Source organism: Onychostoma macrolepis, chromosome 24, assembly GCF_012432095.1.
Source record: "Onychostoma macrolepis isolate SWU-2019 chromosome 24, ASM1243209v1, whole genome shotgun sequence".
NCBI lineage: Eukaryota > Metazoa > Chordata > Actinopteri > Cypriniformes > Cyprinidae > Onychostoma > Onychostoma macrolepis.
The window spans coordinates 13,133,251-13,147,070 of NC_081178.1; the positions used below are offsets into that span (position 1 = coordinate 13,133,251).

The 13,820-nt window shown below is 38.9% G+C and overlaps 1 protein-coding gene across 2 annotated transcripts in view; it reads right to left on the bottom strand.

Moving 5' to 3' along the window:
- The window catches only part of prex2 (phosphatidylinositol-3,4,5-trisphosphate-dependent Rac exchange factor 2), a 152,908-nt gene that overhangs the window by 13,967 nt on the left and 125,121 nt on the right, over positions 1–13,820 (bottom strand). For both annotated transcript variants that reach the window (XM_058765209.1, XM_058765208.1), the window contains exons 36-37: positions 9,549–9,615; positions 8,474–8,664 (exon numbers count right to left, since the gene is read on the bottom strand). In XM_058765209.1, coding sequence (XP_058621192.1) covers positions 8,474–8,664; positions 9,549–9,615 — 258 coding nt within the window. The remainder of the gene's footprint in view (positions 1–8,473; positions 8,665–9,548; positions 9,616–13,820) is intronic.

Here is a 13,820-nt window from a genome sequence, read left to right on the forward strand (position 1 = left end):
TGAGCTTTACTCACTTTTTAAACACACTGCTATTATTTTGAATATATATTATATTTTGAATATATATATATATATATATATATATATATATATTTTTTTTTTTTTTTTAAATCAAGCTTATGGAAGGCTCAAAATTTAATGGGAGAAACAAATGATTCATTACACCAGAACATAAAAGAAGATATCTTAAAAAGCAAACAATTAAAACGGATCCTTGCTCAGAAACAAACTAAAAACAAAACAAAAAAACACAACCAGGCTATTTTTTCTCACTTATAATTGTTTGCATTTTGTACCCTTTCTGTAGAACACATAGTTTTTGTTTTGGAGTACCAAATGTGCTCTTGGATAATATTTTTTTTCTATATTTTGAATAACATTGGGCTTAAAACAACACTGGACTCCACTGATTTTGACAAGAAACACTTTTCCAAAATACTGTCTTATAAAAATAATGACAAAATTTAAATTTTTGGGTGAAAGTATCCTTAAATTTTCCAATACATCTGTACAAGCCTTTTAAAGTGAGACACAATTACGAGGATGATCAGAAATGCTTTGCCATCACAGCAAAGGTGGGAGCCACAGCAGGAGAAACCCACTGCTGTGTGATATCAGCCATAGCGAATCAAAGCTGGCTTAATACTGAGCCAACTGGCCTGAGGCAAGATCTGTGTGACGGCATTTATTGGCTCTTTAAAAAAAGCGTTCTGAACTCTTCTGCTGACATACAAAATGTGGAAGAGACTCATCAAATGTGTGTGGTATTCTTAAGGGAGGACTGCTATACGCTACACATTAAGCAACCTACAACCAGCAGATGTGAATGTCTGATTTACACACTTTATGTAAATGTGACCATGGGAATGGCCAGATGGACTAGAAAGACTATACATGGGAGAGAAAGTAGATATTGGTCATAAAAGATCTATTTAATGAAAGATCAAATATCCCACGTTGGGGATGATGGTATTTGAGCATGTTTATGGAGCTCTGTAGAGACCCATGAATGTTTCATTGAACTATTCATGCTCCAAGAGTAGTACAGATGGTTGAAGTACACTAAAAAAAGGATGTTACTGAATTTAACTATTACATTTTTTTTTTTTTCCTATGAGGTCTACCTGTGAGGTCAGTCAGTTTTTTTATCCTTTTGGGTTTTAAAGTTGGGTTCAAAAAAGTTTGCAGAGCTTCATCCCTCAATAAAAGTCCAAGCTTGCATTACAGTGTGACAGTTCCACAACATAATTTGTGCTGAAATATGCTTCACAAACTGTTAAGGTTGAACTGAAATGATTGGGAACCTTATTAAAAAATAACTTCAGCTTCTCTTTCCTAAGACTTTGAAAGGATGTGCAGAGCAGTAGGTGCTACACACAGCCAGCACAAAGACCGACACGGAAGAGATGAAATTGTTGAATAAAATCATTATTTTTGTTTTCTTTGCACACAAAATGTATTCTCATAGTTTCATTACATTACGGTTGAACCATTGATGTCACATGGACTATTTTAACGATGTCCGTACTACCTTTCTGGGCTTTGAACGTGGTAGTTACGTTGCTGTCTATGCAGGGTCAGAAAGCTCTCGGATTTCATCAAAAATATCTTGGTTTGTGTTCTGAAGAAGTTTGGAAAGACATTAGGGTGAGTAATTAATGACAGAATTTTCATTTTTGCTTGAATTATCCCTTTAATAGTATCTATCCTATTTAGTTCATATCAACTCATTGCTATTTTTATGAACAATGCTGGTTTCATCGACATGTGAATACATTCACATGTCTGACAGCAAAAAGTGAAGGAAGTTCAGGAAATCTGTCGTTCTGAAAGCCACTGTGTTTTCATTGTGCACTGACCTCATTTACAGTTCTTCAAATGTCAAAGAAAATGTGATTTCTCATTATATGCCCACTTTGAACTGTGTTCTTACTCTCCCACTTTGGAGGGAACCAGTAAATGTACAATAACTTTATGTTGAAATTGGACCTCTGCAACACCTTGGCGAAAGAAATTTAGCCATAAAATAAACATCAGCTCTCACTTAGCTTCAGCCACATTTGGCAGGTGAGCACTTTAAAGCAAAACTTGTGCCTCTCTGCAACTATTTAATTTCATTAAAAGCAGGAACTGGCACATTTTCTCTGTTAATTGAGGCTGTTTGGCAGACAAAAGGGTATATAAATAGGAGCACATTATGAAATGCTGATGCTCTGCATATCATGCATACTGGGTGTTTTATTATAGGGATAGTTCACCCAAAAAATTAAATTTCTCTCATCACTTACTCACTGTTTCAACCTGAAAAAGGAGATATTTTGAAGAATGTGTGCAATCAAACAGCTGATGGTCTCTACTCTCTAATTTCTTTCCATACGATGAAAGTCAGTGGGATCCATCAACTGTTTGGTTCCTCATATTCTTCAAAACATCTTCTCTTATGTTCAACAGAATAAAGAAACTCATACAGGTTTGGAACAACATGAGGGAGAAGCAAATGAAGACAGAATTTTCATTTATGCCACATCTGAAATTTTACTCTATGGAATTAATTAATCAACCCTGATGTACATCTTGCAAGCAATACAACACATTTCCTACCTAAAGCTATTTAATGCAACTTCGATTTAGCTATTATTGAGAAAAACGGGCTTGAAACACACTATAAATATGAAAAAATGCCCCAAACCATGTTTTACACAGAATTATCCGGAACTATCGGTTGGTTATGAGCAAAAGCAGGTTAAATAAAGAGAGAGTTTGTTTGATGAAGGCATGTTTAGAGGGGTAAACAAGACTGAATTCACCGTATCCGTGGCAGGTCTGAGCACCTGCGGCTTCACTAAAGCTGAGATGTGGCCTGTAATTGCCATGGCGTACAAATGTGAGTTAGTCACACCCAAACCAACACACACAATGCTGCAAACATTTCATGCTGCTTTTATCCAATACACTGCAGTAAAGTGCCACTCAAAGAGCAGCATGCATGTGCGTCTGTTGCCATGTCTAAGGCCTTGAAATTGAGATTGAAATACCATTTCAGCAACATACAGTGCTAATAAAAAGTCAACACCCTCCTGTTCTTTTCCACATCTTGAGAATTAATGGCAAAACAACAACACATGGACATTTTACAAAACAAATTACAAATGAAAGCTAAATAAAAAACATTCCAGGTCACGTATGTAACCATGGTTCCCTGAGGAAACGAGACGCTGCGTCGGAAACGCTATGGGAAAGCCTTCAGCGTGACCGCACTCTGAACATGTGTGTAATCCGTCCAATGGATGGGCGAGACGTCACGGGCGGGTGACGTAATCGACCAGGAAGCTTAAAAGCACGTGCGGTGGAAAAGGCGTCAGCTTCAGGAATGAAGCAACCACTCGCAGGGATGCTGGAAGAATGGCTCCAAGACGCAGCATCTCGTTCACTCGGGGAACCATGTTTACATACGTAACCTGGGACGTTCCCCTTCAGGAACTCGAGCTGCGTCGGAAACGCTATGGGAACGAGGTGCCCACGCTGCCAGACTTACAAATCCCTGCCCAGTGTGGAAGCTAGGGCGCAGCTAGGGCGTGAGAACAGAAGAGCCAGGGGTGGCTCGCATGTCTAGGTCATAGAACCTGACAAAAGTTAGGGGCGTGGACCATCCCGCAGTGTTGCAGATGTCCTGCATAGGAACACCTGCCAAGAAGGCCTTGGAGGCCGCCACACTTCGGGTCGAGTGAGCCTTGACCCCCAGAGGCGAGGGGAGATCAGAGGACTCGTAGGCAATGCAAATGGAATCCACAATCCACCGACTGAGGGTCTGCTTAGAAGCAGGCAGACCCCTCTTAGGGGGACCATAGCATGCCAGCGGTTGGTTTCTCCACAGGGCAGCTCTGTGGACGTATGTACAATTAAGCTTCTGCTGGTCGGACTCCCTGAAGGGAGGAGGACAGAAAGCCTGGAGTACGACAGGCCGTGGTGTAGAGGAGGGGACCTTAGGGACATACCCTGCTTGAGGGTAGAGGAAGGCTTTGGCCAGACCGGGCGCAAAGTCGAGATAGGAAGGGGCCACTGCAGATCCCCAACTCTCTTGAGAGAAGAAATCGCCAGAAGAAAGGTAGTCTTCGAAGTGAGATGACGGTCAGAGATCTCCTCAATAGGCTCGAATGGAGGCCTACAGAGAGCTTCTAACATCACAGCCTGGTCCCATGGGGGGACACGAGATCGTACTGGAGGCCTCAGCTTCAGCGCACCGCGGAGGAAACGTGTAACAAAGGGGTGTCTACCCACTGACTGCCCACCGAGAGGGGGCGGGGTAGGCAGATAAAGCCGCCACATAAACCTTCAGGGTGGAGTGGGTTAACCCTGCGGAGAGACGAGCCTGCAAGAACTCCAGAACTGTACCAATTGGGCAGTTGACTGGGTCGAGCTGGCGGTCTCCGCACCATGAAGTGAAGAGTCTCCACTTCAGGGCATACAGTTTCCTCGTAGAAGGAGCTCTGTATTGGAGGATGGCCTCAACAACCTCGGTTGAGAGACCGGAAGCTATGAGCTGTGCCCCCTCAGCACCCACACCCACACCCACAGTTTCCACAACTCCGGGTGAGAGTGGACGAATGTGCCCCCCGCCTGTGAGAGGAGATCCCTCCTGACGGGAATCTCCCATGGAGAGCCATTGAGGAGAGAAATCAGGTCCGAGAACCATGCTAAAATGGGACGCAACCCTCCATCCTTCTTTGGAACTATGAAGTACTGGCTGTTGAACCCGGACTCCCTTTCGTGAGGCCTTTCATGAGTCCTCGATGGCCTCCTTTCTCAAGAGAGTATCTACTTCTTGTTCCATGACCAGAGCCTGCTGGGGGCTCACCAGCGTGGGAATCACCCTGTTGAAAGGTGGCGGCGGAGTGCCGAACTGAATGCGATAGCCTTTCTCTACAGTGCGCAGGACCCATTGAGACACATTTGGCAGTAGTTTCCACACTGCCAAATAGTCTACTAAGGGAACCAGTCTCTCGAGACTGGCCTCTGGTGTACATAGAGCTGCAAGCTCGGTGCCCTGAATCGGAGGACCGGCAGGGGACGGCCGAACCAGCTGCTCTAGAGACCCCCGTAGGGGCGGGCGAGCATCTCAGCTCCACTACGTTTCCTGGAGACCGCTGCGCCCTGGAACTCTGGCAGGTTTGGCAGACTGATCTCCTGAGGGCACTGAGGAGAGACGGACACCGTGTAATGCGGTGTAACCCGCTCTTCCCCAGGGGGGCAACGCCGCTGCTTGTTTACGGGCCTCCTGATACACTGGGACCAGCATCATGCACGCAGCAAAAGAAGCTCGTAATGTGGGCATCCCTCGAGAGCCAACTCTGCGTGACTCGCTCCCAGGCAGACCACACACAGGCTGTGTGTATCCCCAGCAGTGATGTAACGTTTGCAGGAAGGAACACACAGCCTATAATGTGATATGCTCTCGCCCAAGTGCTTTATTTTCTCAGCACTCTTAGCCATAGTGGAGCTTATTAGGTGTGTAAAGGGACAAACAACACTAAATAAGACTCACAAAACAGATTTTCGACAGACACACAGACAGAGTAGTGGTTGCTGAATGACAAAAAGCTGACGCCGGTTCCACCGCACGTGCTTTTAAGCATCCTAGTCGATTACGTCACCTGCCCGTGACATCTCGCCCATCCATTGGATGGATTACACAAATGTTCAGAGCACGGTCACGCTGAAGGCGTTCCCATAGCGTTTCCAAGGCAGCTCGAGTTCCTGAAGGGGAAGCCATGATTTGGTGTTTTTATGCAGTTGCTTAGGGATTCTGCTTCTGTTCAGTGGTTGTTAACAAATTGGCTCACCCTCTTTGGGAACACCCCTATTTATTTGGTCAAATGAAGGTGAAAGATCTTTCCAAGCAGATTTTTGACAAAGGTCTTGAAAATTCCCAGTCAGGGCAAGAACATAAAAAATGATGCCAATGAATATCTCTCAACACACTGTAAAGCTCCCTATTACAAACGTGACCGAATGTACAGTAAATCTTCTTTTGGCTGTCCTCCAAAGCCCAGGCAAAGAGTAAGCAACGCCACTAAGAGGCCTATAAAATTTTTAAATCAATCTATAAGAGTTGCAGACCTCCAGACAGAGATGTAAAAAAACAACAGGAAAAATTCGAAAATGGAAAAACTGCAGCGAGAAATGTACTTTATATCTTTCAACAGTATACAAGAAACACCAAAACTAGATTTAAAACTAGATTTAAAATCCAACTGGGCATCTTTGAAATTGACTTTGCACTTCAAAAACTGTCCCAATCAACTTTCGGTCCCAACAATTTTGCTAAGAAAAGTGGACACAAATTTCAGTGGCCAAAGAAACTGCTGTCCAAGGAGATTGTGTGTTAATAGTGGGGTAAATGCCATGGTTGTGTGCCATTCAGAATTCAATTGAGAATGTTTTTCCTGAATTTCAATTGAGCTTGAACTGATGTAGTAAACAGAAATTAGAATCGTAATTCAAATATGAATTTACAAGGTTTTTTTTAACTGTTTACACACAAAATTTTTACTTGTCACACAAGTTCTTAAACCTGACACTCAAACACCAGAACCACACATCAAATTTGCAAAACCATACACAAATTCTCGGCCTTTGACTCAATGAAATAAAAACAATTTAAAACACTTTTTGCAAAACACAACACACAATTCTCTATGTAACACACAAAAATCTAACAGGAGTTAATATTATGGCAAAGGTGTTTGCAAATGTTTGCTTTTAAGTTTGTAATATTTTGAATGCAGTGCTTCATTTTGCAAGAGATGTGAGGCATTTTGCATTTTGTGTGTGCAATTCTTGGATTTGTGTGTAAAGTTTTGAAAAAAAGAGGCAAAGTTTTGAAAATGTGTGTAAGCGGTTGAAAAACTGTAAGTAAGAAAGCAGAATTATAACTAAACTGAAATTCCAAGAAATTTATATTTCTCTAAGTGTAATTTTTAACTGATTAACTAATTAAATAATGTTTAGCAAAGATTAAAAATGTTTTACAGGCCTTAAAGGGTGGAAGAACACTTAATTTCCATGAATGCCATTTCCTGTTGCGTTTTTTTGAAATTGCAATTCAAATTCCAGTTCAACTTCCTGTGTATTGTGGCCAGTTCAATTCATATTCAACCAATAGATTGAATGAAACCCTATTAAAATTCATTATGCAACTATTTTGATGATGTCATCATTGGTGGTTATTTTGAACGCTGGATATTCAATCAGTGTGATATACAGTATACCACTGTTCAAAAGTTTGGGGTCAGTGAGTTTTTTGTTTTTGAAATCAATACTTTTATTCAGCAAGGATGCATTAAATTGATCAAAAGTGATAGCAAAGACTTTCAAATAAGTATAAAATAAATCAAATAAATGTTCAAAGAATCCTGTAAAAAGATATACTGTATATCAAAGTCACCACAAAAGTATCAAGCAGAAGTTCAGCATTGATGATAAGAAATGTTTCTTGGGCAGCAAATCAGCATATTAGAATGATTTCTGAAGGATCATGTGACACTGAAGATTGAAGTAATGGCTGCTGAAAATTCAGCGTTGCATCACAATAAAAATTACATTTTAAAATATATTAAAATTGAAAAATTATCTTAAATTGTAATAAAATTAACTGTAATATGTATTTTGATCAAAGTGACTTAAAATGAATTAAACATTAGAAAAAGAAAAAAAAAACATACCAAACCCAGACTTTTGAATATTAGTGAGATGTTTTCAACAAAACCTGAATATATGCAGAATATTAATACAGTGCTGCATTGTAAGCCCCATAATAACAAGGCCTATGAAATAAGGTACTGATACACAGTGACACTTGAAACTGAAAATGAACAACAAAAGAACTGTTGAAAGAAGTACATCAGCTCTGGGTGATACTAAAAGTGGCCTTGAATTGAATAAAATATGTCCCTTCAGTTAAGAGAAACTGAGAAAGAACCCTTAGAGAAATAGAGCTGTCTGGACCATCTCTAAAAAGATGGATTAAGCGAGACCTTCTAAATGTAGAACTGAGACGCTGAATATTCATAATTGCTTTGGATGAATGATTAGTGCAGAGAAAGGTGTATTTATGGAATGATACATGAGCATGTAATGAGGATTATTACGTATTCATACAAAAGAGGAAATTGAATATTAAATGGTACGAGGAGGAGAGACTGAATAGAGGAAGACTGCAATAGAACCATCGAGATAAACCCAAAAAACCTTGCCAAAACTGAAGAAAGATTGAGGCTGCAGAGAAGAAAACAGGATAAAAGACATAAGTGACAGGAAGTAAATTGCTCCAAGCTACAGACAGAAAGGAAAAAAAGACAGGGGAGGAAAAAACAGAAGCGTTCCACTTAGACAGAGTCCCTGACGAATGCCTGATGCCTCTCGGACAGAAGGGAAAGGAGGAGTGTGAGTGTATGTGTGTGTAACCCAGGCTGACCGGTGTACTCCGCTGTTACACATGACGATGTGACAAGCTCCCAGGCGGCTGCACAGCTCCGAGGCCACGGTGAGCAGCCCGACTCCAGACGCTCCACAGGCTGTGAACTGGCACGCAGCCGTCCGCCGACACGAGATAAAACTTTCCATCAGTCTGTACAACTCATCCAGAGCATTCAGAGGACGCATCAGCTACAAAGAGAGAGAGTAACAGAATAACATTACAATAACATTCCATATTACAGGGATAGTTCACCCAAAAATGATAACTCTGCTATCATTTAATCACACTCTGATGTTCCAAACCCATGGTCTGAAAAATAAAAGTTCCAGTAGAAGGGTTTCATATGCGATAGCATACTGTAAAAGAACACTTTTTTTTTTCTTAGCGTAAGGAACAATTTAATAATCCAAAAACACTTTTTCAATATAAAGGACCTTTTGTGTAATGAAAAGGTTCCATGGATGTTCAAGTTTCTTCATAGAACCATCAATACCAATAAAGAGCCTTTATTTTTAAGAGTGCATATAATTTACCTTCATCTGTGAAACATCTAGAATTGTCATGCTTTTCCAAACAATGACAGTTCATAGTAACCAAGCTCTAAAAATTGATAAACACACAAATAAATCGTTTTAAGTGAGCTTTGACTTGTAAACTGCTGTGGAGGACCGAATCAGTTCGATTCGTGAAAGAATCATTCAGTCTAGTTTGTGGATTAGATCAAATGCTTCACTAAAAAGAACTGACTCAAAAGAACAACTCATTTATAAATTAGACTGATTCGTTTCTTGTGTTCAACTGATTTTGATTCACAAGTCATTCTTGATTGAACTGTTGGGTTGCTGTGTGAAGATTCTTAAAAATTCATCTTTGTGTTTCAATGAAAAAATAAGAACATATGGATTTGGAACGACATGAAGGTGAGCAATTAATGACAGAACTTAGCAGGTTCCTTTTTTTCATTATTGAGAATCAATAAATGCATTCAATAAATAACTAGCTTCACTGTACTGCCATAAACACAGATTTCCCACAAGTCCCTGCAGATTGTATAGTAAGCGATGGCACATACCTTGTCTATGAAGGCTGCTTTGGGAGCCGAGCTGGGGGGAAGGTTCGATTTATCCAGATAAAAGGCCCTATGGATGATTAATACAGACAAGTTAGTGTAAGCAGTGAACACGCAGAGACAAATGATTGCATATACAAGCAACACAGGATGTGCTGTAAAACTTAATTTGGGGTTTGATTTACATAAAAAGAAAGCTGGTTGTAAGAATTCTTCAGACTACAAACAAAGCAGTTGCTACAAACAAAACAATGCATATCTACAGTACTGGGATTCCTTCCAGATGTCAATTACTGGCTGCAGTAACCCTAACAGCCATAGGTGGCAGTAGAGGAGTTGAAAGAGAATTCATGTGATGGCATTCTGGTCAACACAACAAAAGAGGAATAAAAATATTATATTTATTTATTTATTCCTACATAAATTTTAAAACATTTTTATTTTATTTGTTTGTTTGTTTGTTTGTTTATGTATAGTATAGGGTTAGTAAGCATGGGCAGAACAAACCAGAATAAGATAATTTTAAATCAAATTATCACCCTTTTATTGTACACCCCTATAAAGACGTGTGGCAAAATCCTGTCTGTTTTGTGGTTCTGGTTCCATGGCATATTGCAGCACATGTTTATTGTCAGGAAAATTAATCTGCCATCTGCACCCAGCAAGGGAGAGATTTATCACGATAATATTCTCATTTGACGCAGCATTAATATTATTGTTAATTAGTCAAAGATATTAATCCTTCACTGATTGGAGCAGATGATATGAAAATGTGAAACTAGAAGTGTGGCACTATTAGAGACTATTAATAAAGCCAAATGATGTTTTCAAAGGCAGACTCAGGTATTCTCTCTCAAAAAAAACAAAAACAAACAAGCGTTCATATGCGCGGAGTCTTGAGCTGCCATAATAAGATCCTACTCACCCTGCATACTAATTAAGGCAGCTCACGTTAGTGTAATGGAAAGCATTAAGCAAAGTTCTTTAGAAACACCCTGAGGCCATCAGCTTAAAGCACTAAGAGCTTTAAACACTAATTCCACTGATTTACAAAAGGATTTTCATCTTCATTTCATTAAGCAGCACCCAACATATCCTGCAAAGCACAAACAAACACTATTGGAGGTTAATTGCCTTAGAAACATCCATCAAGGCTTCTAAGCTGATTCATCAACTGCTGGACATCAATAGCTACTGTAGCCATTTCAATGCTGTGTAATACAAAGGGATGTCTGTGATCATAATGCCATAAATAAAGCTACATTTCAATTCAGTCCTTTTGGCAGCTTTCTGGGTAAAATAACAGTTTACTATTTACTATAAGTTTACTATTCGATTGAAAAAAAATTAATCAATAAAGAGAGTTTGAACAAATATTATATGCAGGTGCATGTAAAAAAAATAGAATATCGTGAAAAACATTTTTTTTTGTAACTTATTTCAAAAAGTGAAACTCATATATTCTAGATTCATTACATGTAAAGTAAAACATTTCAAAAGTTTTTTTTTTGTTTGTTTTAATTTTGATGATTAGAACTTACAGCTCATGAAAGTCAAAAATCCAGTATCTCAAAATATTATAATATTTACATTTAAGTTTCTTTAAATGACCATCCCTACAGTATAAGTTCCGAGTATCTCTTGTTCTTTGAAACCACAACAATGGGGAAGACTGCTGACTTGGCAATGGTACAGAAGACAATCATTGACAATCACTGACACACAAAGAGGGTAAGTCACAGAAGGTCATTACTGAAAGGGTTGGCTGTTCACAGGAAGAAATTGGGTAGGAAAAGGTGCACAAGCAACAGGGATGACAGCTTGAGAATACTGTCGAGCAAAGCCGATTCAAACACTTGGGAGAGCTTCACAAGGAGTGGACTGAAGCTGGAATCAGTGCATCAAGAGTCACCATGCTCCAAAGTCTTAAGGAAAAGGGCTACCAAGCCATTTCTGAAACAGAAACAACGTCAGAAGCATCTAACCTGGGCTAAGGAGAAAAAGAACTGAACTGTTGCTCAGTGGTCCAAAGTCCTCTTTTCAGATAAAGTAAATTTTGCATTTCATTTGGAGGCACAGAATCCAAGCTGCTTGAAGTCCAGCGTGAAGTTTCCGAAGTCAGTGATGATTTGGGGTGCCGTGACGTCTGCTGATGTTGGTTCATTGTGCTTTATCAAGTCCAAAGTCAATGCAGCCGTCTACCAGGAGATTTTGGAGCACTTTATGCTTCCATCTGCTGACAAGCTTTATAGAGATGCTGATTTCCTTTTCCAGCAGGACTTTAGCACCTGCCCACAGTGCCAAAACCACTTCCAAGTGGTTTGCTGACCATAATATTACTGTGCTTGATTGGCTAGCCAACATGCTTGACCTGAACCACATATGGAATATGTTTTCAAGAGAAAGATGAGAAACAGTCGATCCAACAATAGTGCCTCAGCAGTGCCACAGGCTGATCGCTTCCATTCACACTTCACTGATGCTGACATTTGTGCTAAAGGAGCCACAACCAAGTATTAAGTGCATAAATGAACATACTTTAAAGAACTTGAACTTTTCTATTTTGCAAATCCTTTTTTTTTCATTGGTCTTAGGAAATATTTTAATATTTTGAGATACTGGATTTTTGACTTTCATGAGCTGTAAGCTCTAATAATCAAAATGAAAACAAAAAAAAAAAAAACTTTTGAAATGTTTTACTTTACATGTAATGAATCTAGAATATATGAATGTTTTACTTTTTTAAATAAGTTACCAAAAAAAGAACTTTTTCACGATATTCAAATTTTTTGAGATGCACCTGTATATATGCTACCGTTCAAAAGTTTGGGGTCAGTAACATTTTTTTTAAAGAAAGAAAGAAAGAAAATTAATCGAAGAACCTGAAAGGAATATATCACGGTTTCCAAAAATATTAAGCACTGTTTTCAGCACTGATAATAATAAGAAATGTTTCTTGATCAGCAAATCAGCATATTAGAATGATTTCTGAAAGATCATGTGATACTGAAGACTGGAGTAATGATGCTGAAAATTCAGCTTTACCATCCCTGAAATAAATTAAAATTTTAAATATATTATAATAGAAAACAGTTCTTTTAAATTGTAATAATATTCCATAATATTACTGTTTTTACTGTAGTTTTGATCAAATAAAATCAGCACTGGTTGGTATAAGAATCGCCTTTTAAAAACATTAAAAATATTACGGATCCCAAACTTTTGAATAATAATAATAATTATTATTATTATCAATTTCACATTTAAATGTTTATTTTTCATATTTACGTGCAAAGCAGTGACAAGATATGATTAAACCTCTCTAAATATATATATATATATATATATATATATATATATATATTCAAATTGTCTGATATTTACTGACCCTGACTACAACAGAGTGTTGAAAAGCAGAGAAAAACAGAGAGGAGACAAGGGAAAAAGAAAATGAACTCTGTAATTTCAGTCAAGAAGATAAATGCCTCGCAGTCTGCCGACACAAGACCTTCGCAATCCAGCAGTTCTGTGCCGGCTGCTTGATCATTTATGTGAAGTTTCAGCCTCTGTAGTTTTAATCTGTCACCCTTCCTGCAGATGGCCTAAAGTCTCAGATTAAGCCATGGCCACATCCATCTGCAAAGTCTCCAAAGAGGTCCTTGCCTGGCCATTTCAGAGTAGGATTTGAAAAGTGCTCTGTAACCCAGGGCCACACTCAGTTTGACTGAAATCTATCGAGGATTCTTTATAAGAGAAAAGTATGAAAGACAAACACAATCTATTATGAGGTGATACACCAGAAAAAAAAATTCTGAAGTTTTTGAAATGTATATACCCTCAGGTCATCCAAGATGTAGATGATTTTGTTCATTCAGCTGAACAGATTTGAAGAAATTTAGCTTTGGATCCTCTGCAGTGAATGGGTGCCGTCAGAATGAGAGTCCACTGATAAAACCATCACAATAATCCACAAGTAATCCACACAACTCCAGTCCATCATTTAATGTCTTGTGAAGCGAAAATCCGCATGATTGTAATAAAGAAACAAATCAATCATTAAGGCATTTTATGTTTAAACCGTTGCTTCTGGCTAAACTACCAGTTCGTAATCCATAATAAAGCTTCTTCCAGTGAAAAAGTCCACCCTATATTGTCCTCTCACATCAAAATCCATCAAATTGTTTAGAACTGTTTTGGCTTGTAATCGATGCTTGATCTGTGCATATGTCTCTCCTGATTCAGATTAGATGACTTTTAAACTGAACAAAGTAATAT